The sequence below is a fragment of the Plecotus auritus genome (genome assembly GCF_963455305.1).
Source record: "Plecotus auritus genome assembly, chromosome: 4".
In the NCBI taxonomy this organism is placed as follows: domain Eukaryota; kingdom Metazoa; phylum Chordata; class Mammalia; order Chiroptera; family Vespertilionidae; genus Plecotus; species Plecotus auritus.
This window is the reverse complement of record NC_137775.1, coordinates 149654478-149681866: the sequence shown is the minus strand read 5'-3', so window position 1 is coordinate 149681866 and position 27389 is coordinate 149654478. Positions and strand designations below refer to the sequence as shown.

Below are 27389 nucleotides of genomic sequence, written 5' to 3'. Positions count from 1 at the left end.
GCGCCTAGCTCAGGGGCAGCCGCAGCCAGGATGCTCCATAAATATTTGTTGAATGAATTCACTCTCTTCTCTTCTGTGCCTCAAATGTATGTCCTAGCAGCAAGGCTTGCCTGGCAAGAACACATTCACCCAAAAGAAAAAAAAAATAAACAAAAATCTAAATTTTATGAAAACCCGAAGACTTAAGTTTTACAAACATATAAATTATTTTATTTACAAAGCCATGTTACAAAAAAAAAAAAAAAAAAAAAAAAAGCCAAAAAAACCAAATCGCTCACTGGAGAATGTCTCCAGGCCTGGTGCGGAACCATGGCAGTATCAATAGATACATGTTTGTTCTTTCCTTTTTAAAACTGTAAGCCATAGAGTTTACTATTTACACCTACTTTAGACATTTATTCTGCTTACAATATCACAGGCATGGAATGAACTCTGATAGTGCTAACACATAAAGGTGCGGGACAAAGAAGGAAATACCTAGTGTTACAAAATATGGATCGTAGAAAAGAAGAAACCCACTCCACAAGTGTGGCATTTGTTCAGAATGTTTGGACATGCTTTCTTCAAAATTCTTCTGGAAAAGGTCCTAAAGTCGGTAGTAGGAAAGGACAAATGATCAGGTGCAAATTCTTGTCTGTGCAACAATAGTTATTTAATAATACCCCATGACTGACCAGCTACGTAAAACCCAGTTTTGTTAAAGTGCCATGGGCCAACAGCATAACAAAATAGAAGGTGTAAATAGAAAATTTCTTTTTTTCCTTTTTTAAAACAAGAGTTCACTGAGAATCAGCAATAATAGAATATGCTGTATAAACTATTCTCTACAAAGGTTGATCAGCGTTATTTACAATTGGTACATTGATACAAAAGAAGGCATACAAGTTATCCAAGTCGCTTTGTTTTTATGGCTGACAGGTCTATGCATTGCGCTATGCTTAACAACCAGAGCTTTCGAGCCTCTGTGGCTGGCGACAAGTCACGAGATCTTCAGGCAAATGGAGGGGGTGTGGGGTGTGCAGTCACGGGGCTGGGAGAGAGGGCTGAGTGGGGTGGGCAGAACAAGAAATACCCAAAGGGGATCACCCGAATAGTGCTTTATAGGCTGGTCCAGTTGAACTCCATTAAAACAAAACCAAAGAAAACCTTTTATTTGCATTCCATTTTTCAAGCTGTGAGTTTTGAATACATTGTTATAAAGTAAACCTGTGGTTGACTGTGAAGGAAGAAACACCGTGGGTTTTCCCTTTTTGCTCAGTTTTCCAGAAATGTCCTCGCCTTGGTCAGAGCCAGTCTTTCACCAAGTCAGCAGCATTCGGTGGGGAGCCTTTTTATTCCAGCTTGCAATTCAAGATGTAGAGAGCGAAAACGTTTACACCTATGACTGAATTGCTCCTTTAGTCCCTGTCAAGGCATTATTTCTCAGAAGCAGCCACTTCATCTCTCAACCTTTGTTTTCCCTCTTTGGATATAAGAGTTTATAGATCAGAGGGTTATTTTGTTGCTGAGATTTTTTTCGTTTTGTTTTTACTCCTGCAAGTTTTACAACTCAAAATAAATTATATTAAAAAAAAAACCACACACAGACGTCTAAAACTGAACAAGACAAAAATTGTGCAAAAATAACAAAGATATGTACATACTTTTCAGTCTGAAGAAATGTACAATAAAAACATAATCCAAAGGACATTTTAAAAATATAAACATTGCTTAAACTTTCCTAAGTTTCATATTGTTTCTGAAACTATTCTGGTCAGTTAGCTCTGTAATATAGTAAAACATAAATTATTACAAAATTAACACTATAAAATTTACTTTAAGAATATCTTCTAAACTTTTTTTCAAAGGTTCTAATCTTGTTTATAATTTCTTAAACATTTATAAGTCTTAATCTGCCTTAACCTTTTTTTTAAAAAGAAAAAGTAACAATCTTCCCTTCAATTTGCAGTCTTTTTTTCCCAAGATGTAAATAAACCAGCATATAAGTGCACTTTTAACACTGTAGAAATAAAAATGAAATCATCTGAACTAATGTCCTGGTACCTAATATCAACTCATGATTTTAAAAAATCTTCATTTTATATTAAAAAATTGTAGTAATCCTATAAGAAACACTGTCAGTGCAATTTCATTGATGCAAATCACTCCGCTAGCCTCCCGCCTTAGTGAGATTCAATTCCGTGTTGAAACTTAACAGTAGTCTGATCTTTGGGACGGGGTGGGAAGGGAAGGACAGCTTCAGGGTGGGGGTGAGGGTGTGTGTCCAGCTGCAACACTGGCTTTCATTTCTGATGCAGGGATGAAGCGAAAACTACTATCTGTGCCGCTGTAACGTTTGCCAAGTTACATGATGAACAGCACAGAACGCTTACTTTATATTGCGAGTTTCTTTCCGGACTGATTCCTGATTAAAGCTTACAGTATTGACGTTTCTTTCAAACTCCAGTGTGAACAGTTTCATAGCTGTAGGGCTCCAGCTTCGATCTTCCTCAAAGGGAGTGGCGCGGCCTTACCACTCTGTCCTGGGGTGGCTGTATCTGAGCTGGGCCTCTGATAACCCAGCAGACCCTAATATAGGGGGCGCCAGAGTCACAGGGCCTTGTGGCCCAGGGCACAGAGGAGGGTGGGCGGGGCTAGTACTCATTCTCACCGGGGGTTTGACACATAGCCCTCAGTGGAAGCTTTCCCCCAGATCCATCCTTCCCTCCCCTTTTTTCCTCTTGCCCAGCCCTGGAGGGCCGCTGGAGAATGTCCACAGCTGTGGGCACTGTGCCTTCTTTGGAGTGGCTTCCCGGGGCCTCCTGCCCTTCCCCAGGGGTGCTTCCCTCTCTGGCTCGCCCAGCTTTGGGCCCTTGCACATGGCACCCAGGAAGGGATTTTGCAGCCTGGATTCCTAATAAGCTCAGATGACCACAGCCACCCCGTTCCCACTATCTCCTGAGGGATAGCTTCTCCTACCCCCATTCTCTGCTTCCTGCCACCTCCCAGGCCCGGTCCAGACCTGACCCAGTATATCCTCTCTGAGCTGCACAGCTGGACAGTGGTCCTGGTGCGCCCTAGAAACCTGATGAGTACGCTGGGCCACCCTCCTGCCTCTGTTCTCCGCTCCCCAAACATCGGCTGCTTTCCAGCAAAGCCCCTCCCAGCACACCGTCCAGAGGCGAGCTTATGAGAGGCAACTTCTTGGGATGGCCTTGGGGACCCAGTGAGTGGCAGGTAGGGAATGGGTGGGGAGGGATGGGCAGGCGAGGGCAAGGAAAAGAGCGCGTGCTAAAGTTCGAGTTTCCGATGATGCCAACCGGGAACTGACATCCCGAACTGTCTGCTCTCGTGGCTGGAGCAAAACGATGGTGCAGTAGTTGAATCAGAAGCTGGAGGAGTGACCCCAAGCTTGGAAGAATGTGTACATGTGGCAAACGAAAGACAACGAAAACAAAACACTGGTATTGTTTTCTGTAAATCTCAAATTCACGTTCTTTTGCCTTTTTCTTTTTCTCCGAAACTAAAAATTGGTCATAAAAAAAAAGAAAAAGAAAGGCCAGAGCCACAGGCGGGCCCAGGAAATGTATCCCCCACTGCCCACTCCCTGCCCCTGTGGTCCCCTGGGTGGAACTGGAGGCCAGGCATTGGTTTGGAAGTGGCTTCATAGTCTTGTTATGGAAGAGTCCTTATCCTGCCCGTTCTGTTTGTGGTCTTCTAGAAAAGAAAAGAAGAAAAGCTTGTGATTACCACGAGGATTCGAGAACAGAGTGCGATTCTCATCTACAACAAAAAGGAGACCATCCCAACTCCTACAGCAGCCAAAGTCAGCTGTAATAAGCAAATGAGGGGATGTCTGTAAAGGACTCCATAAATGCAGGGTAGCCACAAAGATCCTAGTTGTGGGGGGAAATGCAAGGATGGGGTTCTCTCCAGCAGAAAGGACCAGAATAAGTCTGTGTTCTCTCTTTTTTTTCCCTATTAGTTCACCTGGGATGTTTCCTAGCTAACCTACAGACAGCACAGGGAATTATCTAAGGAAGAGGCAGAGTGATGGGTGAAGCACAGAGACTATGGAGATAGAGGTTCTGGGTTCAAGTTACTTAGCCTCATAGTTCATTCATCTTCATCTATAAAATGAGGATAATCATTTTCTCTCTCACAGGGTCTGTTAAAGGTTTAAATGCATGTAAAGGTAGCCCAGCACCTGCAGAGAAAGGGCCCAACAAATGATAGCTATTATCATTACTATTACATTCGTTAAGGCTGACGGCCAGCATTTCGGGTTCCCACAGGCGTGCCTGGAGCACTGGGCAGGCGCACTCACCACCTGTGCAGGAGGTCTGCCGTAAACAGAGGCAGCCTGCCTGAGCATAGATGAGACCCCCACCCCCTCCACGCACAGAGGGTTGGTGGCAGGTGCTCAGGCCCCAAAAGGACCATAGCGACTCAAAATAACGGAGGCACCCTCCTTGATCTGGGGAGACAAAGACTGTTTCCCTATAACCTTCACCCAAACTCTACTCCAGATTTGTGAGGAAACCTCAAAGGCCAAAATGCAGACAAATACATTGCAATTTGTTGTCTGCAAAGCCTACAGCATATCTAAGACAACACAACGCAGCCATAATTGTATTTTTGTCCAATCATGCATGGCATGCAGAAACCCACCCCCTAAGCTCCCTGGCCTCCCCGGATGCACATACACCCCAATGGAGAAAATTATTTATACACTGACTAACTCTCACACCTCAAGTTTATAAAACTCCTAAGTCTACCCTGAATATTCCCAGCTTGGAACCACACTCTGAATGGTAGCTCTAGCTCCCCAGAGGCCTTGAGAAAGCACTGACAGATATCTGCCACTAGCAAGGCCCTTTAGTCAACATCACCTTATTTAATTTTCACAGTAATCTTAGGAAGTAGGCATTGATTTTGCCATTTAACAGATGAAAAAAAAATTAGACTCAAAGTAATCTGCCTAATATTACACAGCTGCTAATAATAATAATAGCTAATACTTGTGTGTTATATTGGGCATTTTCTAGAGGCCTTATGTGAATAAATTAATTCAATCCTCACAAAAGCCCTATGAAGTAGGGACCATTATAATCCCCATCTTATGGTGAGGAAACTGAAGCACAGAGGAGTTAAGTAACTTGCCCAAGGGCACACAGCTAATAACTACTAACTTTGGAAGCCAGACAGCCATGCTGTTAACTGGAGATGAGATCTGAACCAGGATCTGACCCAAAGACCCACATTCTTTCCACCCCACTGATGACCTTATGTACTTTGGCCCCCCCCTGCCCCCCGTAACTTACCTGTCGGCTGTGTCCTGGGCTGGATATGCTTGAAGGGCTGGACTGTGACAAAGCGAGGCTGCTATTTTTCCCAACCTGAAAAACATCAGCGAAGCCCTACTCAGATACACGAGCCAGCTTGGGAAAGGCCCGCCCATACTATGTGTCAGCAGGGAACGGAGAGGGCTGCGCAATAACGTGCTCATTCTCCTCGCGTCCGTTTTAAATGGCAGAGAAAATGAAAATGTTTCAGGAGGTGCCTTGAGGATGCCACTCTCACCCGAGGGAAAGCATAATGGAGGGGAACTCAATTCTGCTTCCCAGATGTGGATGTTTTAGGGATGAGGATAAAGGCATCTGGCTAGAGGCCTGCCTGGCCCTCCCCCCGCCCCCCCCCCCCCCCCAGGAGCATTTAACTCGGCAGAGGCCCAGCTTTTCCATCTGTGGCCAAAGGTTTACACAACCTCTGAACTCAGTTCTAGACTCACTTATTTCTAGCTCAGACTCCCGTGGGTCAGCGGGGGATAAAAGCCTGGGTCTTTTTCTGGGTCAGTTTTCTCAGCCAGGAGACACAGTGCACCCCTTCCTGTTCCTGAGGAAAATGGCAAGATGGCACTGGGCTTCCTCTCCTTGGACAGTGCACTGGGAGCATGGGACTGTCCTTGGCACATAAGGGCTGGTCCTCAGGTGAGTACCATTCCAGAGGCAGCTCCTGCCTTTGGCCTATAAAGAGCTGGCCTCCACCCGGCCTGGCTCAGTGGGAATCAAACCAGGAGGTCATGGTTTGATTCCCAGTCAGGGCACATGTCCGGGTTTTGGGCTTGATCCCCAGTGTGGGGCATGCAAGAGGCAGCTGATCAATGATTCTTTCCCATCATTGATGTTTCTATCTTTTTTCCCCCTCTCCCTTCCTCTCTGAAATCAATAAAAAAAATATAAAGAACTAGCCTTCTACATTAATTCAGCTTTGCGTAAAGACATCTGCCTTACATTTGCAGTCTTTTTGTTTAATTTAATACTTCTGTGGCAAATTCTGACCTTACACCTACCAGATACAATGAAATAGAACTTCAATTGGTCCCCAAAGTACATGTTTACCTTGAATTTCTCAATCTCACACCACGCCCCTTCCAGTCTCCTAAGAGAATCAACATAGATTTCAAAGGCTTTTCCCCAACACTCGGAAATCACCGGTGGTCACCCTGGACAAAGCTTTTTCTTAATGACCTGGTGACAAGCACTCAGGTACCACCTAGACCAGGGGTCGGCAAACTCATTAGTCAACAGAGCCAAATATCAACAGTACAACGATTGAAATTTCTTTTGAGAGCCAAAATTTTTAAACTTAAACTTCTTCTAACGCTACTTCTTCAAAATAGACTTGCCCAGGCCATGGTATTTTGTGGAAGAGCCACACTCAAGGGGCCAAAGAGCCGCATGTGGCTCGCGAGCTGCAGTTTGCCGACCACGGACCTAGACCCAAGGCAGCCGTTAAATTCATCAGCTTTTTGGATTTCCTTCCTGATGGACCCTCGCTGGAGGAGGCTTGTCTGCTCCTCTCACCCCGGTGGTGACTGGTTCGTAGTGTTTACTGAACATTTCCTATGGTCCGGCAGACCAAACAGTCAACAGAGCAATATTTACTCAACACAGAGGCACTCCATTAACACATTAGAGGCATGGGGGTTAAGAGCCCAGAATCCAGAGCTAATCTGCCTGGTTTAAATCCCAGCCCTACTATTTACTTGCTCTGTGACTTTGGGCACATTGCTTAACCTTCCTGTGCCTTGGTATACTCATCTATAAAAGGACAGTAATAACAGGTAATGACTACATGTGTTAAATATATCTGAAGTACTTGGAACAGAGCCCATCTCCTAAGTGTTAGCTGCTAGGATTTTATTTAAAACTAGAGGCCCAGTACATGAATTCATGCACGGGTATGGTCCAGCCGGCCTGCTTCAACCGGGCTGATCAGGCTGGGCCGGCTGGGGGAAAGGGCAGAGGGCAGTTGGCAGGCTGGCCCCGCTCCCTGTTCGAACTCCAGGTCAAGGAGACAATTTGCATATTAGCCTTTTAATATTATCTAAAATGGGTGATAGTATAGCCTTGCCGCTCAGGGTGTGGCTTGCAAACCAGTGGCCTGTTAGAAATGCAGACTCTCAGGCCTCCCCCCTGCCCACCTACTGACTCAGAACCTGCACTGTAGCAACCCCCAGGGAATTCATGTGCACATTTAATCTTCGGAAGTCCTGGCTGTGCCCTCCATCTGGACCTGGAGGCGGCACTGACCCACCGGTGAGCCTCAGCGTAGGGCCCTGTGGGTGCCGGCCCTCTCCCCCTGCAGCCCCGGCACTGAGCAGCCAGAAGGCAGCACATCTGCTGCAGCTGCACACGCGTGCGAGGGGCCGGGCTCCAGTGAGGCGACCCATTCTCCCCCTCTCTCCTTGGCCTCGGCTGCAGCTTGTCTGGCCCTTGGGATCCAAACTTGATGCTTCTCAAGTGTTTACTTGTGATTTGTGAATCCCCCTCAAGATGCTCTCTTCATGAGGTTTTAACAAGTCTCATATAAAGATGACACAAAAACAATAAAACATCTTTTTAACAACTGCCTCTTGTCTCTCCCGAGTCCTCGTCCCCAGATGGGGCTGGGCTCAGGGTCCGGCCCACTTCATTCTGTGACTGTGAATCTGGGGCTGCAGCAGGCCTGCGGAGCGGCCCCTCTGGCACTCGCTCTCTCCGCTGAGCCCAATGGCACCAGTCTGGTGCGGGTGGGGTCTCTCCGAAGTCACTTCCCCAGCCTGGGAGACAGTCCAGACTCGAGGATGTGAACAGAACACAAGGGAATGACACACGGATTCTCCCTGGACCACGCCACGTTCTCACAGCTCTCCTCACAATACACCCTCCTATTTGTACAGTGGCATCGCACAATTCTGTGCCAGTTGCTGTAAGTTTTACTTTTGGAAAAAAAGAGTTGTATCAGTAAGAGGGGGAGGGGCATCGAGGCAGCCAGGTAAAGTGGGAACAGTCACCTGGGGGCTGGAAGCACGAGCCATCACCCCCCAGGTGGGACCCTGGTCATCCTTTAACCTGCCTGGCCTCAGCTCTTCCTAAGGGGACTCCAACAGATCAGATAAAACTCCTTGGCAACAGAACCCTTTAATAAAATCATCCTCAGAAGCTCAAGATATAAAATAGAAGCAGAGTGGGGGACTCAGGGTCTCTCTGTGCCTCAGTTTCCTCCTCTGGAAGGTGGTGATGACAACAGTACCAGCTGCACCAGGTAGTTGTGAAGATTAAATGAGAACATAGTTGCACGGTGCCTAGGGTGGCACAGATGGAGCACATCGAGCGCTGTAGAAAGTATCGGTTAAGTAGCTGCTCTCACAGCAGAGGGGGCCGTGGCCTACGGGGAAATGAGACAGTCACCTGGCTAAGCAGGAGCGCTGCCCGGCTCCCGCTGCCCCTGGGACTGAGAAGGCAGTGCCAGGAGGCGCCTGGCAGGACGGGTCCCTTACCTGCCGAGAGGAGGTGCTGTTAACGGGATCGGGCATCGGTGTGAGAAGGCTGGGCGGGTTCTTTTTGTGAACGCTATTCATACCAGGCATTTTAGTGATTTTACAGGCTTTGCTACTAGAACTCGAGTTCTTACGCTTTTTTCCTTCTGATTTGTCAAAAGAGAGGGGCAGAGAAGACACGGCATTGTGTGAGGCCAGAGAGAGGTCCCCTGCGAGGGAGGGCACCGCGAGGGGACAGGAGTCACTGCCGCCCACGGAGCCCAGGTGTCTCCCTATGTCCGGGGGGCCGCTGGGCAGCGAGGTCCGTCCTGAGGGCTCCAGTTTGGCACTGAGTGGGCTCACCCCATTGTTGGAGGTGTGCACGGACAGACTGTTATAGGGAGGAGCCACCTGATAGGAGTTCAAAGCTGAACTGGCATTCAGAACACAGTTCTTTTTGTGAGGCCCTGACAATGGAGACGGGAGGGATGTCTGCAAGGAGAACGAGGAGGAAGTCGAGGACTGCGGCTTCCTCTTTTTGTTACTTGGAGACTCATCGCTACGCGCAGACAGGTCTTTGACTTTTGAGGATCTGCTGGTTTTGGTTTTGGATGGCTTGTGGGATGGGGAAGGGATGACGGCTGGTATCGGGGACACGGCGGAGGGGGCCTTGAAGGTTGAGTCCATGATGCTGAGGGTTGCAGCCACATGAGGGAAAGCTGTGGTGTGTGGCATGAGGGCGCTTGGGTCCGGCGATGTCACAAAAGCTGCGTTTGGGAGCATGGCTGATGTCATTATGTAAGAAGAGGTGAGTCTCGAGCTGATGGGAGCTGAAGGAAGATACACAGCACTGGGGTTGCTGAAAGGCTGTAAAACGGATGCTGGAACAGGGGTGGTGATGTGGGCTGCTGGCGAGGGCATGGGGCTATCTGCCGCAGGAGGGATCTTCCTAAACGTGAGAGAAGAGTGAAAGAGAAACAGTGAGCAACAGGCTTGGCATTCCTGGAGGCTCGACTACATGTGAGCATCGGGGCTCCGGAGTAACCCCGGGAGAACCAGACTATGGAAAATGAAGCCTTGAAGGATGGCAACATCTGAAGGATGGCCCTTCCCTGTGGCTCCCCCACTGCAATACCCCGCACCCTATTTACAATCACTTTCGGGTTTTCAGGTCCCTTTTTCCATGCTTGGCTACTGGATACTGGCTGATTTGGGTTCACGGATAAAAGGCGAATGTGGTTTAGAATATAAATTTCCCCAGCAGTATTATTCTCTCTCTCTCTCTATTTTGGTAGCGATGAAGGTGGTTTCTAATGGGAAGTGGTCACTTCACACTGGGGTCCTGGCGTGTAGTAAGAATAGTGAGGACAAGGCTTTGTCACCTGCACACATGGGCCAGAGCAGCCTTTGCCCACTGCCTGTCCCCTGCCTCCCCACCCTGCTCTTGGCTCCAGGCAGAGTGGGAAACACCCCTCTCTCACAGCCCGCCTCCTCCTGCATTTCCTCTTTGCAGCCTCTGGTTTATTCCATGGAGAGGCACTTCCATGTGAGCGTGTGCTCCTGGATGTCAACTTGCCCAGCCCCAGGACTGATTTTTCCCCTGTCCACCCACACCTAGTCTCAGCTCTCACTCAGAGGAGCTATAATTGGGGTGGCCGCCCTTCAACAGGTCTTCTTGTCCCTGTGTTAGGAAGGGGTGAGAGTACAGGGACCCTCATGTATCCAGAGGAAGAGGTTAGAAATGTCTAGTTTGCTCTGAACAAATGCAGGGCCTGGGCGCAGGAGAACATGTGGATGGGGAAGGTCTTCCTGGAGGTTGGGAGTGCCTGGGAGCAACCCCCAGGCCTCTCATACGCTGGTGGTGGCCACTCCTGGGCCTCCCTGCAAACCCCATTTTGGGCTTGTGCTGGAAACAGTTCCCACTTCCAAATCGTGGCCTGGGGACCAGGAGGAGCAGGGGCCTTGCGGTCACCATCTGTTCCCAATCTGTAGGAAAGAATACTGACCTCAGGAGCCAGGTGGATGTTGCCAAATGGCTCTTTTCTGTTCCCACCTTGCCCCCTCCCTGTGCCCCTGGGGGTCAATCCCCAGCAGTTAGGAATTTACTCTCCTTCTTCGAAAGCAGCACTTGAAGGTGGGCAGGCCTGCGCCCTGCACCCCAGGAGCTTGGAGCCAGGTGTGAGATGGGGCTTCTCTAGTCCCTTCTCCCCGGGCGGCCACCCTCCCAGCTGTGGCATCAGGGGGCTCTGGAAAGAGGCCCCACTGACAAGGACATGCCTCTCCTCGCGCTGTGCTCTCAGGATTCCGTTTCTGCCTGCAGTTGGGTGAAGCTATGGCTTCGATTTTTAGGGTGGAATCCTTGAATATAGACAAACAGAGTCCTTGAAAACGCCAGACTGAGGACATCAGAGATAAGAGAAAAAAGTTGCCATTTTTTTGTGGCCATAATGGTGTTTGAAAATCTACTTTCTCTCAAGCCTAAAGAGTGTAGAAGATCCTGTCAGCACTAAGTAAGTGCTCCATTAAGACTTATTGCAATGAACGAATGAGTAAACGAATGGATGGATGGGTGGGTGGGTGGATAGGTGAGCAGGTGGTTCTCAGTAGCAACATCACTATGCATGCTGGGCAAGGACTCCCACATAATCAGACTGGAGGTCTAAACACGCCCTCAGACTGCCTGGCACTGCACAACGCCCCCCCCCCGCCCCCTGCAGGCCGGAGCATCTCTCACGTGTGCGGCGTCAGCACACTTGCCCTGTGGCTCTCCTGCCTCTCTGTGGACTGCAGGCCTTCCGCTCCATCTTCCCTCGCCTCAAGTTTCTTACCAGCTCAAGTCTGGGTAGAAGTACATGTAGAGGCTCGGCAGTTACTTGTAATAAAACGTTGTTTACAAGTACCAGCTGGTTCACTGAGGGAGGACCCCATTCAATGACCTTAACTGGGATCTACTCTGAAGGGCCCCATTTGTAATGTTCCCATCAATAGCATAAATTCATGCTTCAGCTTGTGCGGACAAGCTGAGCTCAAGTCCTTAATCTTGCCTCGCTGACACTCAGGATTGGGACGGGGCATACTTTCTCTCCCTTTCCTTCCTGTCCCATGAATCTTAAGTGGATAACAGAGGCAGGAGGGGAGGAGGGCAGGGGGGTGCAGGGCAAGGGCCATGAGGCAGTTCACTGTCCCCGGGACCCCCTCTCCCCATGCTAAGCGGTTTATGTGTCTGTCTAGGGGCCAAATGGCAGTGGGTTTCAGCTTTGCAGGCTGTGCCTGGTTTAAGTCTTGCACACTGGCCTAGGGAAGTCCCGTAAAAAGCCCACAGATGCGAATAAGTTACTGACAGTGCCCATCCTCCCCTGCCAGCTGGCATGGAGCTCCAGATGCTGACCTGGCTGAAAGAGAATACTGTGTTGGCGTCTCCTGATGCAGAGTTAAATGCTTGTTAAAGAAAAAAGAGTCTTGGCCGTTCCTTTTCTTCCTAATGTCTTCCACGCCCTCATCGGCTGCCATCCCTCCAGGTTCGGACCCGTCTGGGCCTGGGGTTTGGGCAGCGAGGTTGAGAGGGCAGCGGGGTGCTACGCTCTCCAGAGTTGACACCCAGGCAGCCCCAATGTTGCTCAGTGACAGTAGGTTGGTTAGGCAAGTCCTGAAAAGGGGGGAGGGACCTGATGCCCTGTGGCTCGGGTTTCTGTGCCTGAGGAGGAAAGGAATATGGAGCTTGAGCTGACAGGACACCAGGTAGCGAAATACAGATAAACACATTCCTTCCACGTGCCTGGGTTTTACACTTCCACAACACAGCAGAGCAACGAGCTGCGAGAATCCCAAGGCCGGCTGCCATCGTGGGGGAGCAATCGCAGGACAAATTAACCAGCACCCGCGGACACGGCAACCCGCATGCAGCACCGACTGTTGTTGTTTAGGAGGGACACACTAGTATCCAGGGTGTCTTTAAGACACACGGGGCAGTCACTTCAATGGGAAGAAATGATAAGCTTCTCTATGGCCCTTTCCTGATTTACAGGAAGTGTTAACTTTTAGTCCTAAATCCACTGTGAGAGGCCACTCCTCCTAGAGTTCAGGTCTGGAAGCTCTTTGGGTATCACAGCTGCCTGGGAGAGGGGCAGGTTTTGAATTCTGTTCCCATCCCCGCTGCCAGGACCCTCTCATTTCTCAGGGATGCCTTCCTTGCCTTTACTGGCTTTCACTGGGCAGGGCGAGAGGTTCAGAGCTGGCTTTCCTGAACCATCTGGGCTTAGATCTGCGGGAGCCACGATTCTAAGGGATTGTGATATCTGAAGAGCTCACCTGTGCAGGAGTGGGGGTGGGGATAGGCAGCAGGCTGGTCTTGTATTATCAAGTGGCCAGAATGGCAGTTTCTTATGTGCAGTGGTTTGAGAGGGTCTAGCCTGTCATTGCTTCACAATAGCATTTTTCTAAGTCAAGAAGATTTCTTCCTTTTTTATGACACTCCTATGAAAATGTAAATACATCAGGAGGTGTTGGAGAATAAAGGGACATTAGAGACATGGAATGTCAGTTTGGGTTTAGGTGAGAGAGCAGTGTGAGCAGAGGAGAGGAGAGGGGTCTAGGGAGGTGGGAAGGGCCAAAGACAAGCTTAACCACCTTCACAACATCACTCAGGATCTGCCCTGCTGGCTGATGGACATGTTTTTTCGTAAGACATTAAGCAATTAGAAATTGGTCCATAACCATTCTGACATTTTTTAGTATTGACATTATAGCCTTAATATTACAAACAGAAATGTATTCTTAATACCCTTACATGTTCTTACTCACAGCAAAAAAGGCCTTTTGTAACTATTAAATAAGCTCTTATCTAATACCCTTTTCAGTTAGGAGATTACCAACACAAAGAAGACAAAGCATCACACACATCGTACGTGCCTCTGAAGCACTGTAGGCAAGCCGTTAAGAGCTGACAGTTAAGAATTTATCATGAATCCTGACTTCAGAATCATTTTGTTCTATGAAAAGCCAACTACTGACACTCATTTAGAAAGTTGGGGTTCAGATAGTTGTGGGGCAGCTCTGATCTCATATTGCACAAAAACTGCTCACTTACTTCCACATCTGTGAATTCAAGTGTTTTTCTACCATGGAGTTTAGTGCGAATCGAAAACGATCCCATCTTCTATCAAACACATAGTACCCTCGTCCCATGAGGCGACTCCCGAATGAGCAAAACTGTGAGGAAAAAAACACATTTTAATTTTGATTACAGGTTACTAAGCTAATATAAACCATACAGAGAAAAATAACATTTGCATAAAAACACACAGGGGTACAATTTTACTCAAAACAAGGAAGCAAATAGTACTGGAGCCAAAAAATATTTCTGTGGTGCTTTAGTTTGAGCTCTAGATTTTCTGCAGAACATCACATTATGACTCAACAATAGTAACATTTAATTTTCTATAGCACAGAGGGCTACCTTCTCTATATCTGGGACTAAGCCAGCATTTTAGGTTGAAAAACCCCAAACCAACAACATTCAGCAGCCAGGATTTTTTTTAGCACCACCTGCTTATTGAATCACCTTTCTTTCTTCTTTCTTTCTTCTTTCTTTCTCTCTTTCTTTCTTTCTTTCTTTCTTTCTTTCTTTCTTTCTTTCTTTCTGATTTTAAAATTGATTTTTAGAGAGAGAAAGAAGAGGAAGAGAGAGAACTACTGATGTGAGAACACAACGTTGATCAGTTGTCTCCTGCATGCTCCCTACCAGGGATTGGGCCCAGAACCCTGGACAGGGAGTCGAACCAGTAACCTCTTGGTGTGAGGGACAACACTCAACCAACTGAACCCCACCGGCCAGGGTTCATCCATCCTCTTAAGGAACTTGGTGGTTCCTTACTTCTTATCAGAGTAATGGAAACACCTCATTCTGATGTTCTTCTGCAACTGATCATACCTTTCCTACCTGTTGTCCATAGAGTCACTTCACTTCTGACTTGGCTATACTCCTCCTCCTTTCCCAGTCCTGACCTCGTCTCCTCTCCTATCGGCACTTGTGGGCTGCCCGGGGACACATCACTGCCTCCAAGCTTATACTCATGCTGTTCCGTCTGCGTGTCTTCTTCCCTCTTCTCTGTCAATCCCAATTCTCCCCTCCCTCAGCGCCCTAATCAAGACTCTCATTTCCAATGGTCTTTATCTGAGTAACTTTGCCTCTATGAACTCTCACCACACATATATTGCATATTATTACCTTTTACCTTGGAATCACTACATAGTCTTATGTTACATGTAATGCCTATGTGCCTGACTTGATTATAAATGTATAAAGGCCAGGGGCCCAATTATCTTCTTCTTCAATATGGGGATAGGAGGGATTTGGGCTAAATGATGGATTAGAGAGATAAGGTCCCACAAAATGTTTAAATCAAACCATCACACTGAAAACATATGGCTGAAATATAGGCAGTTAGATGTTTAATACACATCATTTTATTATGATGTTAGGACAACCAGAAATGCAAGAAGCGGCCTCTGAGAAGGTGACATTTGGCTGGTCTAGAGCTCAGACGAGTCTGCAAATGACTCTATAATTCAAATGCGGCTTCGCTCCCTTTCCCCAGGCCTCCCAGCAGCTCCTGGCCTCCATCCCAGACACAGTGTTGGATTGGCACTCATTCCACAAACCCTTCCTGGAACCGGCCATTGGAACAGCTCTCAGGAGCAAATGCAAGACCTTCCCTTTGTTTGGTTCCTGCTTATGTTTGGGGGCTTTGTATTCAAATATTGCTACCCATCAAATCTGGTACTTCTGATGAAAAATGCTCTCCTGCACTTTCATATTAAGTGCTTAGTGACCAAGCAAGAAAACACACAAAGGGGATTCCCCTGCGTGGAAGCTGGTCCCCAGCATCCAGTGAGAGCTCTTCCAGGTTGAGACATCTTTTCTTCCTTCATCCCAGTTGCTAAAGACACACTGAACCAGGGCTCATTACAAAAATGATTCAATATAGCAACTGACCATGAGGGAAAGGACAAAGCAAAGAAACAAATCCATGGCCTTTCCATTAAATCAGCAAAACATTAAGGGCACACAAATCCGCTGTGTGCAGAGTCCAGTGATTCGAATCCTCTGTAGCCTGGCAGCTTGTCATTTGGACAAACATCTTTAAAAAAAAATTGCTCTTTTTGATGATCACCAGAACTGTTAATGTTGTTTCTTTTTTACTGAGGATTTTTAGAGAGAGGAATCCAGCTGGCCCCAGAGGAAACCAGCCACGGGCCCCGTGTTCCAGGCCCCCTGCATTCAGCTCAGGGACGGCAGCACCAGGCATCTCCTTCTCAGGTGCTCGCACGGCAAACGTAGACAAGCCTCCAGCTCCTGCCTCCTTATGCTCCCCACCTCGATTTCGATGATCTGAGTTGTTAAAGTGGACTCTTTCAAGGATTGGGAAGAAACTGACCTTTCTGTTCATCAGCAATCACACCGACATGCAATGCCTCCTCCTTTCCTCACACACACACACACACACTCACACACACACACTCACTCAGTACCAGTGCCATATGGTCACACTTACTAATAACAATAAAACTCAGAACCGACAGGGGAGACAACCAGCTAGGGCTGGCACCTGGTGCTGCTATGACAGACGGTTCCCGACGCAGGTGAGCTAGACTAACTCCTGAAATCAGAGGCTCCGTCCTCAGATGAGCAAAGCCAGAAGGTCCGCTTCCCGATGCACTGACATAAACACCATTCTCAAGCATGAATGCTTCAATGTGGGCCACAGATACCCAGTTGTTTAAGGGTGTTTCTAAGGCAATCATTCAATCTCAGGGTAAGCCTTCCCGTAAAACACGGTCCTGACGACCTCTCCTTAGGAGTGGGTGCCCTCTGACACCATCACCTGCATGCCCACCAAGCACAAGGGAAACGCATGAGGGAGATGCCGGTGGCCTACCGCAAGAGGTCTAGGGTGGTGGGTGGAGAACTGACAGTCTAACTTCTCGGATTCGTCGGCACCATCCATCTCCCCTTCATCACTCGACAGCCGGCTGGCGAGGTCACCTGCAGCGGGGGGCACAGGGGCTTCCGGAGCGCAGCCGCTGTGGTTCGAAGATGTGGTGCTGCTTATGCTATTTGCAGATGATGGTCTAAGGCAAGAGAGAACACACAGAATAAACCCTTCTGAGGTAACAGAGCACAGGAGGCAGCCCAAGCAGCCTTTCCAGGTCAGGGGCAGCTGCGAGGTCAGCAGCGACCAGCTCTCCACAGATCTGGTGGAGCCGAGGCTGTGCCCTTCCTAAATCGGGGCATCAGGGGAAAGCAACAGTGCCGGCGGGATGGGAATACAGTGACGTGGCAGAGTCTTCTGCGAGGTCAGTCATAACCACTCAACCCCTTTCATGTAAATAATCTGTACTTGCCATGTAGTTGCTTCTCTTTGAAGGTGGAACTTGACAGGAAGGTCAACCCGGTAAACAAGTTCAAACCAATTGAAAAAGTATCAAAACGACAAAAGACAGCCCTACAAACACTTTTATTTATTTTTTTGCTACTAAACTCTGGCTTTATGAGATTGTTATCATACTTGCATGAAAAAAGATTTTGTCCCAATGATGAGCCACAAGTCCCTTACCCCACAGCCAGGTCAGCTCCTTAATATTTATATTAAGATTATTAAGATTATTAAGATATTAATAATGTCTTAATATGCCACATGGAGTTTAATTGTATCTCCTGAGAATGAACATTTACATTTAAAAGATATTTTTATTGATTATAGAGAGGAAGGGAGAGGGAGAGAGAGAAAGAAGCATCAATGATGAGAGATAATAATTGATGGGCTGCCTCCCGCATGCCCCACACTGGGGATCGAGCCCACAACCAGGCACATGCCCTGACCGGGAATCGAACCATGACCTCCTAGTTCACAGGTTAACGCTCAACCACGGAGCCACGTTGGCCGGGCTGAATGTTTAATTTTTGACAAGGCATTCGATCCTCTTGCTAGCACAGTTGGCTCATAGTTGATGTTGAAGAAATATGTTTCTCAATGAAGGAATACATGAATTCCATGTGTATAAATAATCCAAGAGAACTCATCTAACTTATAGCTAAGCTCATAGAAAAGCAATGTCACGTTAAGAGATAGAACTGCATGCTTACTGAGCAGTAAAAAACAAGACAAAACAAACATATCACATCGTGAGAAGAGTTAGAAGAGAAAGAGTCAAAGTTAGTTGTCAGTTGTTTTTACTGCTTCTCTACTTTCATTAGGTGATTGACCCACGAGAAAGATAGGGAGAAAAAAAATTTTTGGAGAGAAAAATCAAGATCCTTAAAATTATTGGTGCTCTGAATTCTTCTTTGGAAGCTGCCCCTTCAAGTCACATGAAGCAGCACCGCTGCTCTGTCTCTCTCTCCTTCATTCCACTCTGGATTCTCTGTGCTACAAAATCTTTCTAGGTGTGAAATACCTGAGTTCAAACCAGATCCCGAAAGCACAGTCGTTTAAAAACAAAGCCACAAAGGTGGGAACAAGCCAAGTGGCCATCAATAGACACATGGATAAACAAAATATAGTATATCCATACAAAATATTAGTTAAGTCTTAAAAAACAATAAAATACTGATACATGCTACAACATGGATGAACCATGAAGACATTATGCTAAGGGGAATAACCCAATCATAAAGGACAAACATTGTATGATTCCACTTCTGTGAGGTTCCTAGAATAGTCCAATCCATAGAGACAGAAAGTAGAACAATGGTTACCAGGCACTGAGCGTAGGGGTGAAGGGGAGTTTGTGTTTAATGAGTCCAGAGGTTCAGTATGGAATGATGGAAAGTTCTGGAGATGGTGGTGATGGTTGTACCACAATGTGAATGTACTTAATGCTACTAAACTGTACACTTAGAAATAAAATGGTAAATTTTGTTATGTATATTTTACCACAATAAAAAACAAACCTAAAAATCCCCCAAAGAAAGCCATAGATAGTTTTTCAGTGTTATTACAAGAACTCCATTATATGACAGTTTATTATTGACTATTACCTTCCCATACTTATAAAACAAAGATGCCATTCACTTTGCATGTTAAAAGTCTACAGCCCAAAGACCGCATCTCCCCGTCTGCATTCCCCGATACCTACTCTCCTATATCAGAAGGGGCAACTACACTGTTGCCTGTTTACAGCTGAAGGCCCAAATAGTAAAACATTTTTGGTGAAATGTATAAAGAAAGAAAACAGCATCCACAATCCTGCCACTCAAGATCAAGTGCTATTACCATTTAGATTTATATCCTTCCAGACTTCTTTACTGTGCATACACAGGCACATGCATTTTAAAGCAAGAATTGGACCACACTGTACATACTATTTTGAGACATGTTTTTGTTCTGTTAATCTTCACCCAAGGACATTTTTCCCATTGATTTTTAGATAGAGTGGGAGGGAGGGAGGGAGGTGGCAAGAGAGAGAGAGAGATGTGAAAGAGACACATTGATTGGTTACCTTTCGCACATGCCCCAACAGGGGCTGGGGATCAACCTGCAGCCTGGGTACATACCCTTGGCTTGGAATTGAACCCACAACACTTTGGTGGGTGGGTTGACACCCTAACCACTGAGCATAACTGTCCAGGGCTACACTTTTAAAAAAAACTAGTGATAATGTAGAAATAATTCCATGTATAGAACTATGCCATATTTTTTAATATTCCCCAGTATTCCATAGCACGGATATATCTCAATTTACTTAACTAGTCTATTGATGGACATTTAAGTTGTTTCTAAACTTTCTAGTAGGCTCTTTTTTTTTTTTTTTTTTTTTACCATTCTAAAAGCTACATAGTTTATTTAACTTGTTGGCCTTTAACAAATAGATAGCCAGATATTTCTCCAACAAAAATGGGTTTACTCAGAAACAACAAAAAGTTTCAGTTCAGCACATGCAGTCTAATGGCGAACCATGTGCAAGTTCAGAGAAACAAAAGACAGATATGCTTTTGTTACGGGATTTTTGGACTGGAACACATGGTGTTCCCCTGGGCAGGATGGTCCCCCGGATTCTTTGTCCATCGGAGTCGAAGAATGAATCCATAGATGGAAGACAGTATAGCAAAGGGGGAAATTTATTGAAGAATAAGCACATTCTCCAGCTCCCTCCGTGCTGTCTCAAAGGATAAGAGATCTTTCTTTTTTACGACTGCATAGTATTCCACTGTGTAAATGTACCACATCTTTTTTTGTTGTTGTTAATCCTCACCCAAGGAAATTTGTTAGAGAGAGTGGAAGGGAGAGAGAGAGAAACATCGATTTGTCTATCATATCAATTGGTTGCCTCCCTCATGAGGCCCTGGTGCACGCCCATCGGGACCAGAGATCGAACCTGCAACCCAGGTATGTGCCCTTAACTGGGAATCGAACCCGAGACCCTTTGGTGGACAGGCCAATGCTCTAACCACTGAGAACACTGGCCAGGGCACCACATCTTTTTTATCCACTCATATTGATGGGCATTTGGGCTATTTCCAGATCTTAGCTATTGTAATGGGCAAAAGATCTAAATAGAAACTTCTCCAAAGAGGACATACAGATGGCCAAGAAACATATGAAAAAATACTCAAGGTCAATAATCATCAGATATGCAAATTTAAATGGCAATGAGGTATCATCTCATACCTGTCAGAATGGCTACCATCAACAAATCAACAAATGATAACAACAAATGATAAGTGCAGGCGAGGATGTGGAGAAAAGGGAACCCTAATGCACTGCTGGTGGAGAGGCAGACTAGTGTAGCTACTATGGAAAATAGTATGGAGTTTCCTCAAAAAATTAACTGCCATGTGACCCAGTGATCCCACTTCTGGAATATATCATAAGAATCCTGGCCCAGGCTGATGTGGCTCAGTGGTTGAGCGTCGACCTATGAATCAGGAGGTCATGGTTCAATTTCCGCTTGGGGCACATTCCCGAGTTTAGGGCTCGACCCCTAGTGTGGGGCATGCAGGAGGCAGCAGGTCAGTGATTCTCTCTCATCATTGATGTTTCCATCTCTCTTCCTCTCTGAAATCAATAAAAATATGTTAAAAAAAAAAAGAATCCCGAAAAACCAAGCAGAATGAATATATGCATCCCTATGTTAATCTTAACTTTTTAAAGATTCATTTGGAAATCTTTAGAAGTAAAATGCCATGGTATCGCCCTAACCGGTTTGGCTCAGTGGATAGAGCGTCGTCCTGCAGACTGAAGGGTCCCAGGTTCGATTCCGGTCAAGGGCATGTACCTTGGTTGCGGGCACATCCCCAGTAGGGAGTGTGCAGGAGGCTGCTGATCGATGTTTCTCTCTCATTGATGTTTCAAACTCTCTATCCCTTTCCCTTCCTCTCTGTAAAAAATCATTTAAAAAATGCCATGGTATCTGCAATCTACTTCAAAATATATAATAAAAATATACCTGGTAGATAAAATAAATATAATTGCAAATCTGAATATTACAATTCTTCAAACTAGGTATAGGAGTGTTCATTATATTATACTCTTACCTCTGTACATGGGAAAAATTTAATAACAAAAAAGAAAGAAAAAGAAAGTGAGCTAGTAGTACAGATACTTTCTTTTCTTTTCTTTTTTTTTTTAAATATATTTTATTGATATTTTACAGAGAGGAAGGGAGAGGGATAGAGAGCTAGAAACATCGAGGAGAGAGAAACATCGATCAGCTGCCTCCTGCACACCTCCCACTGGGGATGTGCCCGCAACCAAGGTACATGCCCTTGACCGGAATCGAACCCGGGACCCTTCAGTCCGCAGGCCGACGCTCTATCCACTGAGCCAAACCGGTTTCGGCTACAGATACTTTCTGAGTGAGAAAGTGGCAGAAGGACTTCCCATTAACTGGCAGATAGATTGAACACTTATTTTGTCTTCCTCCCCAAATCCTACTAAAATCCCAGTAAAGGGATAAAAAAGGCATTAGCTCCAAAGAATAAAAAGATCAGCAGAAATATGGTAATATGATGATGAATTCCCAGCCTTCATTTAACTCCCAAACCAATAATGAAATCTGTTTCATCTTGGTAATGATGATTGGTTTAGAAAAGGGCATGAGAAAGAAAAATATATTTTGGGGAAGGGCTTTTGTAAAGATTTTTCTCACCTTTAAAAAGACACAAGTGCCCTGGCTGGTTTTGCTCAGTGGATAGAGCATCAGCCTGCGAACTGGAGGGTCCTGGGTTTGATTCCAGTTAAGGGCACATGCCCGGGGTTGTGGGCTCAATCCCCAGTGTGGGGCGTGTAGGAGGCAGCCAATAAATGATTCTCTCTCATCATTGATGTTTCTATCTCTCTCTCCCTCTCCTTTCCTCTCTGAAGTCAATAAAAAAAAATTAAAAAAAAAAAAAAGACACAAGGAAAAGGTGGTTTCTACCTCCACTGGATCTTGTTTCACCTGGATGTGCCTGAAACTGCTGCAACCATCTTGCTCTGGACTTTGGCGAGCGAAGAGTATGGGTTGAAAAAAGAGCAGAGAAGCTGAGCCAATTCCTGATCTCTGGGGACTGGTGCCCTTTCACCTCTGGACTTCTTATCTCATGAGATTAGAAATGTCCTAATACTTTAAGCATTTATTAAGACCAGGTTTTCTGCAAATAAGTAAATGGGACGATGTCAAGCTAAAAAGTTTTTGCAAAGCAAAGGAAATCATTAACAAAACGAAAAGACAACCCACTGAATGGGAGAGCATATTCACCAGTGATACATTAAATAAGGGGTTAATATCCAAAATTTATAAAGAATTCATACAACTCAAAATAAAAAAAATAAACAATCCAATTGAAAATTGGGAAGAGGACATGAATAGACACTTCTCCAAAGAGGACACACAGATGAGTAATAGACATATAAAAAGATGCTCAATGTCACTAACATCAGAAAAATGCAAATTAAAGCCACAATGAGATATCACCTTACACCTGTCAGAATGGCTATAAAACCCCCACAACAAATAGCCCATTGCTGATGAGGATGGTTACAATTGTTATGACTTTTTGTGTGACATTGCTGATTTTTTAATCTTTTTTTTTTTTTTTTTATAGATAAAAGGAAACCTTGTTTACCTATGACTTACAATTTGGTAAATTGTAGCATTTATTTTTTCTCACTGCTTGATCCCTCCAGAATACAGTAAGGAGTATTTTTATTTTCATGGCAATGTGATTTTTTGCATAACTTCAATAAGAATCTGTTAGATTGGTTTTATTACCAAGGCTTTGACTAGAACACCATGTATGAGAGAGGCATGCACAGACTCGGACCAGAAAGCTTTGAGGAGTTAGGATTGACTTTGGAAGCCAATAAAAGCCCCTTTGGGAAAACAGCCTGGTACTTAGTTTACATGGTTCACAGCAGGCTTTCCAGGTGAGGAACAAAGATTGCCTCCTGGGAGATGGAAGGAAAGAACCTCAGGATATGTTGGGGACTTCGAGAAGAGAGGTTTCACCAAAACCTGTAGGTATTGCGGACAAAATCTGATGGCCAGTATGCAGCTTGGTTCTAGCCTTCGGAGGCTAAAGTTCAATCTGAAGATTCCTTAGGAAAATTCCAGCTAAGCAGATTTAGAGGCCTATATGGTTAATTACTATTCTTGCTTAACTTATACAAATAACCAGGTCAAGTTTATTGAAACGAGACCTGTTTTGCAGATAAATTAGTCTCAGTTTGGCTATCTTTGGTAAAAATGGGGGGGGGGGTATAGAAAGAAAAACGTTTCAATAACATACCTTTGTCTTTCGAGTTTTGTTTTGTTTTACACAATGTACACTTCAAAGAAATCACCACAACTCATCCTTAAACAATCTTAGTGACTGATGTGGTGTAAGCCACACAGACAGTTTACCTGAGCACCTGATGCAAACTAGTTCTTAGGGAATTTAACCCATAAGGTCATTGTTTGGCCTGTTCTATTGCTTAAGCTCAATGACTCGAACAGACCACTGCAGAGTCCTTGGCATGTGGGTCCTTAAACAACAGGATTGCTTTAGATTACTTGTTAGCTGAACAGGGAATTGTTTGTGCAGTGGCCAACGCATCATAGTTTGGGTCCTGGGGGACACAGTAATAAAAGTTAACCCTGTTCTTTGCTTAAACTGAATACTCAGAATGCCCTCTCTAAAGCTTAGGGACCATTATGGAAGAGGTGAGCATGTGAGATTGTAAGAACCAGATAAATGGGCACAGTGGCAGACAGATCTGACTCCATCTTAAAAAGCTAATCTTCCTGCTTAATTGAACCTTGACCTGGTCCCCCTATTTCCCTCAATATTGAGGAATAAACTACACAAAGGGGGTATCTGTAGAGAGTGCAATGCTCAGCCTCTCTGACTCCACCTGTCCAAGCCTGCGTTGTCCCCATGGCCTGCTGGCTAATAGCTTGTGCTAAGTCTGACATATAGACCTGCTAATCGCTGAGGGAACTGTGTTTGTGGCTTAAGGAGATAAGGTAAGTGTGTGTTGTTTGTCAATGATTTGCAGGTACACTGAGACTGAGACTGGACTCACAGCAACCAGCACAATCTTCCTCAGACCCCTACTGTCAGTGCCCAGATGTCTGTGGTGGTCAATCCCCTCTTGCCACTCCCATTTCCCTTCCCTTGACATAAAAGCCCGAACTCTGTGCTTTTTAAAGATGAATCTGAGGTACCACTAGGACTCCCGTCTTCTTGGTTGGCACCTTCTTGATCAATAAACTTTTCCTTACTCCAAAAAAGAAAAAAGAAAAAAGGCTGAAACACTCAATAGTAAGTTCCAGTTGTCAGGTAAAAGATAGGAGATAAGGGGGAGAATGCTGGAGAATAAAGATAAGCATGGAAACTCTGTGTTAGAGCAAAATCAGCTCAGAGGACAAAGACAGAAACATGAATGAATAATGGTGTGCACATGTATACACAGGCACACATGTATACAGGCACACCGAGGAGGAGGAGAGCTGGATCTATTCCTTTTCAGGCTTGTTTCATTCAGGATGCATGCCCCCGCCTGGCGATGATGGAATGGTAGATGCTTTCAAGACCTTCCATTTCTGATCACTGCACTCCAGGGTGGAACCTGGAGGGAAGGAGTTCACTGGAACCAGCTTGTGTCTCAGAAAAAACCATGGCTTGGTGAGAAGTGATGAGGAATGGGGCAACTAGTCATGAGAAGGTGTTGAAAAACCTCACTCAAGCCCAGCCGGTGTGGCTCAGTGGGTTGAGCATCATCCCATGCACCAAGAGGTTGCTGGTTTGATTCCTGGTCAGGGCTCATGCCCAGGTTTTGGGCTTGGTTCCCAGTAGGGGGCGTGCAGGAGGCAGCTGATTGATATTTCTATCTCTATCCTTTTCCCTTCCTCTCTCTCTGAAAAAAACACACACACAATAAAAATACATTAAAAAAAAAACAAGTCACTCAAGTTTGCTAACCTGCCATCCACCTTTTCTCCTTCCACACTACCTCATCCCTCCCCTCTCCACTTACCAATTTGGCTTAAAGACAATGTATGTGATGATGGTCCCTGTTCAGTTCCACTTAGGGAAACTGAAAGGAAGCCTCCAACCCACCACTGTGCGGAAGCATGAGCACCAACCAGCCCGTCGGAGTGCTTCGGGGAAGAGAGCACAAGGGAACTGACTTTAATCAGGTCCCTATTATGTGCTAGGCATGTCACATATGCTTTCTCACCCAGGTTATCCACTGCCTTTGCGCATTTAACTATTATCTACATTTCTCAGATGAGGAAATTGCTTGCAGAGCTAATAAGAGGTGGAAATGAGACTTCAAAGCCTCCCCATATTGAGAGATGAATGTAGAAAAAGCGCAGGGACAAATATAAGTCAAGGAGAGAAATGGCTTATAATTGGCAATAACACTATCCTGATTAGTCATAACTGAAGTTGCTTTCACTCTACACTCATCTCTGTCCTTCTTCAGGTATCTAGGACCTTCTGCTTCTTTGCCCACTGCCCCTTGTCAGTCTAAAATTCAATGGATTTTGCCATTTTATACTTTAAGATGAGATGTGTGAGCTTTCTCAAGACAGAGGGGAATTTGCCCAGATTTTGTCAGCACTGGCTTCCATAGCTGACCTTTCTCCCTCCCTCCCAGGGGTCAGAGCCCAGCTTGACCCTCTGCCCTCCTCCCCTTTTGCCACAGAGTCCTGATGGTAGGGCTGGTCTGGTCATCCATAGCTCTTGGGCTCTTTGGGGCAAGTAATCTGTTTCCTTAGAGTTGGGGACAAAGAAACAGAGCATATGAGTATGCTATTTAAGGGCCCCCAGGTTGGGAGGCAGAGGGCAAGAGGACGGGAAAATGGAAATCAGGTACCACCAAGGACTGTGTTTACTCACAATGCTTTCCCACGGAATGTCACCACCACTTACTCACAGCGGCCATCAGTGCAGCACTTACTATAGAGCGTGGTCCTTCATCTCACTAAGTCCTTCCCAGCTCCATTTTACAGATGAGCAAGCTGAGGCTAGAGAGACTAAGAAACATGGCCACGCTCATCTAGTTAGTAAACATGGAGTTGAGATATGCGCTTCCAGTCCTGTTCCCACCCGTCTTCTCTAACTTTAACTTCTCCTATTCTGGACCCAGGTTCCTTTTTAGAAATCCCTGACAAGAGTGGGTTGCAATTCAAGAATATGAAAGCTGAAATATTTTCAAGGTTATCAAAACGATAGGTAAGAAATAAATTCACACACCTTAATATTCCCAAGAAAAGGAATTCATGATTGGGGAGGGATTACAATAATTCCATGTATGTATGATAATATTTTTTTTGGCCCATTGTAGATAATTAGTGTAATTGAAATATATATATTAACATGAGTAAAATAAATGTTTTAAGTTTTATGTGATTATGACATTAAATTCTGATCATGCTCTTTACATCTCTGACTGCATGGGGCTGTCTCATCCTACTGTAAAACAAGTGGAAGAGGATGTCCTTCCCCATGATACTGGACCAGAGTCCACCCTGAATTTTTTGGTTTCTATAACAACTTTGAAAAGCATCCTCAAAAATTATTGTTAGCAACATTTGTGATGCTCTCCTGTGCCTCCCCCTTCCTTTCAGAGACATCCCTTTTGCCGATTAACCTCACTCTCTTCTTTCTGCTTCTGGAAGAGAACACATAAACCTGCATTTCTCTAACGACAAACATTCCTCTGAAAATCAGTCAGGAAGGAACAGGAAACAAAACTACTAAGGCTCCATTGCTTGCTTTATTTTTTTAACAGCTGCCCCCTGGCTTCTCGGTTCATCAGGTAACACTGCTTAGGTGAGAAGTGCCTCCATCAGTCAAAATCGTATATTAGAGAGGGTGTTCAAACTGGGTTCCCTGGGGTCCTTGGGGAACACGAGGTGATCCCTCAGAAGGTCAGGGGGTCAGCAGGCTCTGGGAACATGAGCGATGAGAGCAGAGCTGTGCTGGCTTTCGGTGGAGGCAGGTCTGCTTTTCTATTGGGTACCATGTAAAGTTTTGTGGGGATGAAAAAGTTCTACAGTCCCAAAGAAGTTTGAAAGTCACTGTATGCAGAATTAAAGCCCTCCCTCCCCAGAAGTTTGGAACAGGACTGTC

At 45.7% G+C, this 27389-nt stretch overlaps 1 protein-coding gene across 5 annotated transcripts in view; it reads right to left on the bottom strand.

The window, feature by feature from the left end:
• Window positions 1-197: 197 nt before the first annotated feature.
• The window catches only part of ATXN7L1 (ataxin 7 like 1), a 243254-nt gene continuing 216062 nt past the window's right edge, over window positions 198-27389 (bottom strand). For 3 of the 5 annotated variants that reach the window (XM_080665901.1, XM_080665903.1, XM_080665904.1), the window contains 6 exons: window positions 16720-16912; window positions 13869-13990; window positions 12171-12476; window positions 8804-9731; window positions 5304-5378; window positions 198-3696 (listed from right to left, as the gene is read on the bottom strand). In XM_080665901.1, the coding sequence (XP_080522027.1) occupies window positions 3655-3696; window positions 5304-5378; window positions 8804-9731; window positions 12171-12476; window positions 13869-13990; window positions 16720-16912 (1666 nt within the window). In that variant the 3' untranslated portion in view covers window positions 198-3654. The remainder of the gene's footprint in view (window positions 3697-5303; window positions 5379-8803; window positions 9732-12170; window positions 12477-13868; window positions 13991-16719; window positions 16913-27389) is intronic. The other 2 variants (XM_080665902.1, XM_080665905.1) reach the window with 2 other exon arrangements.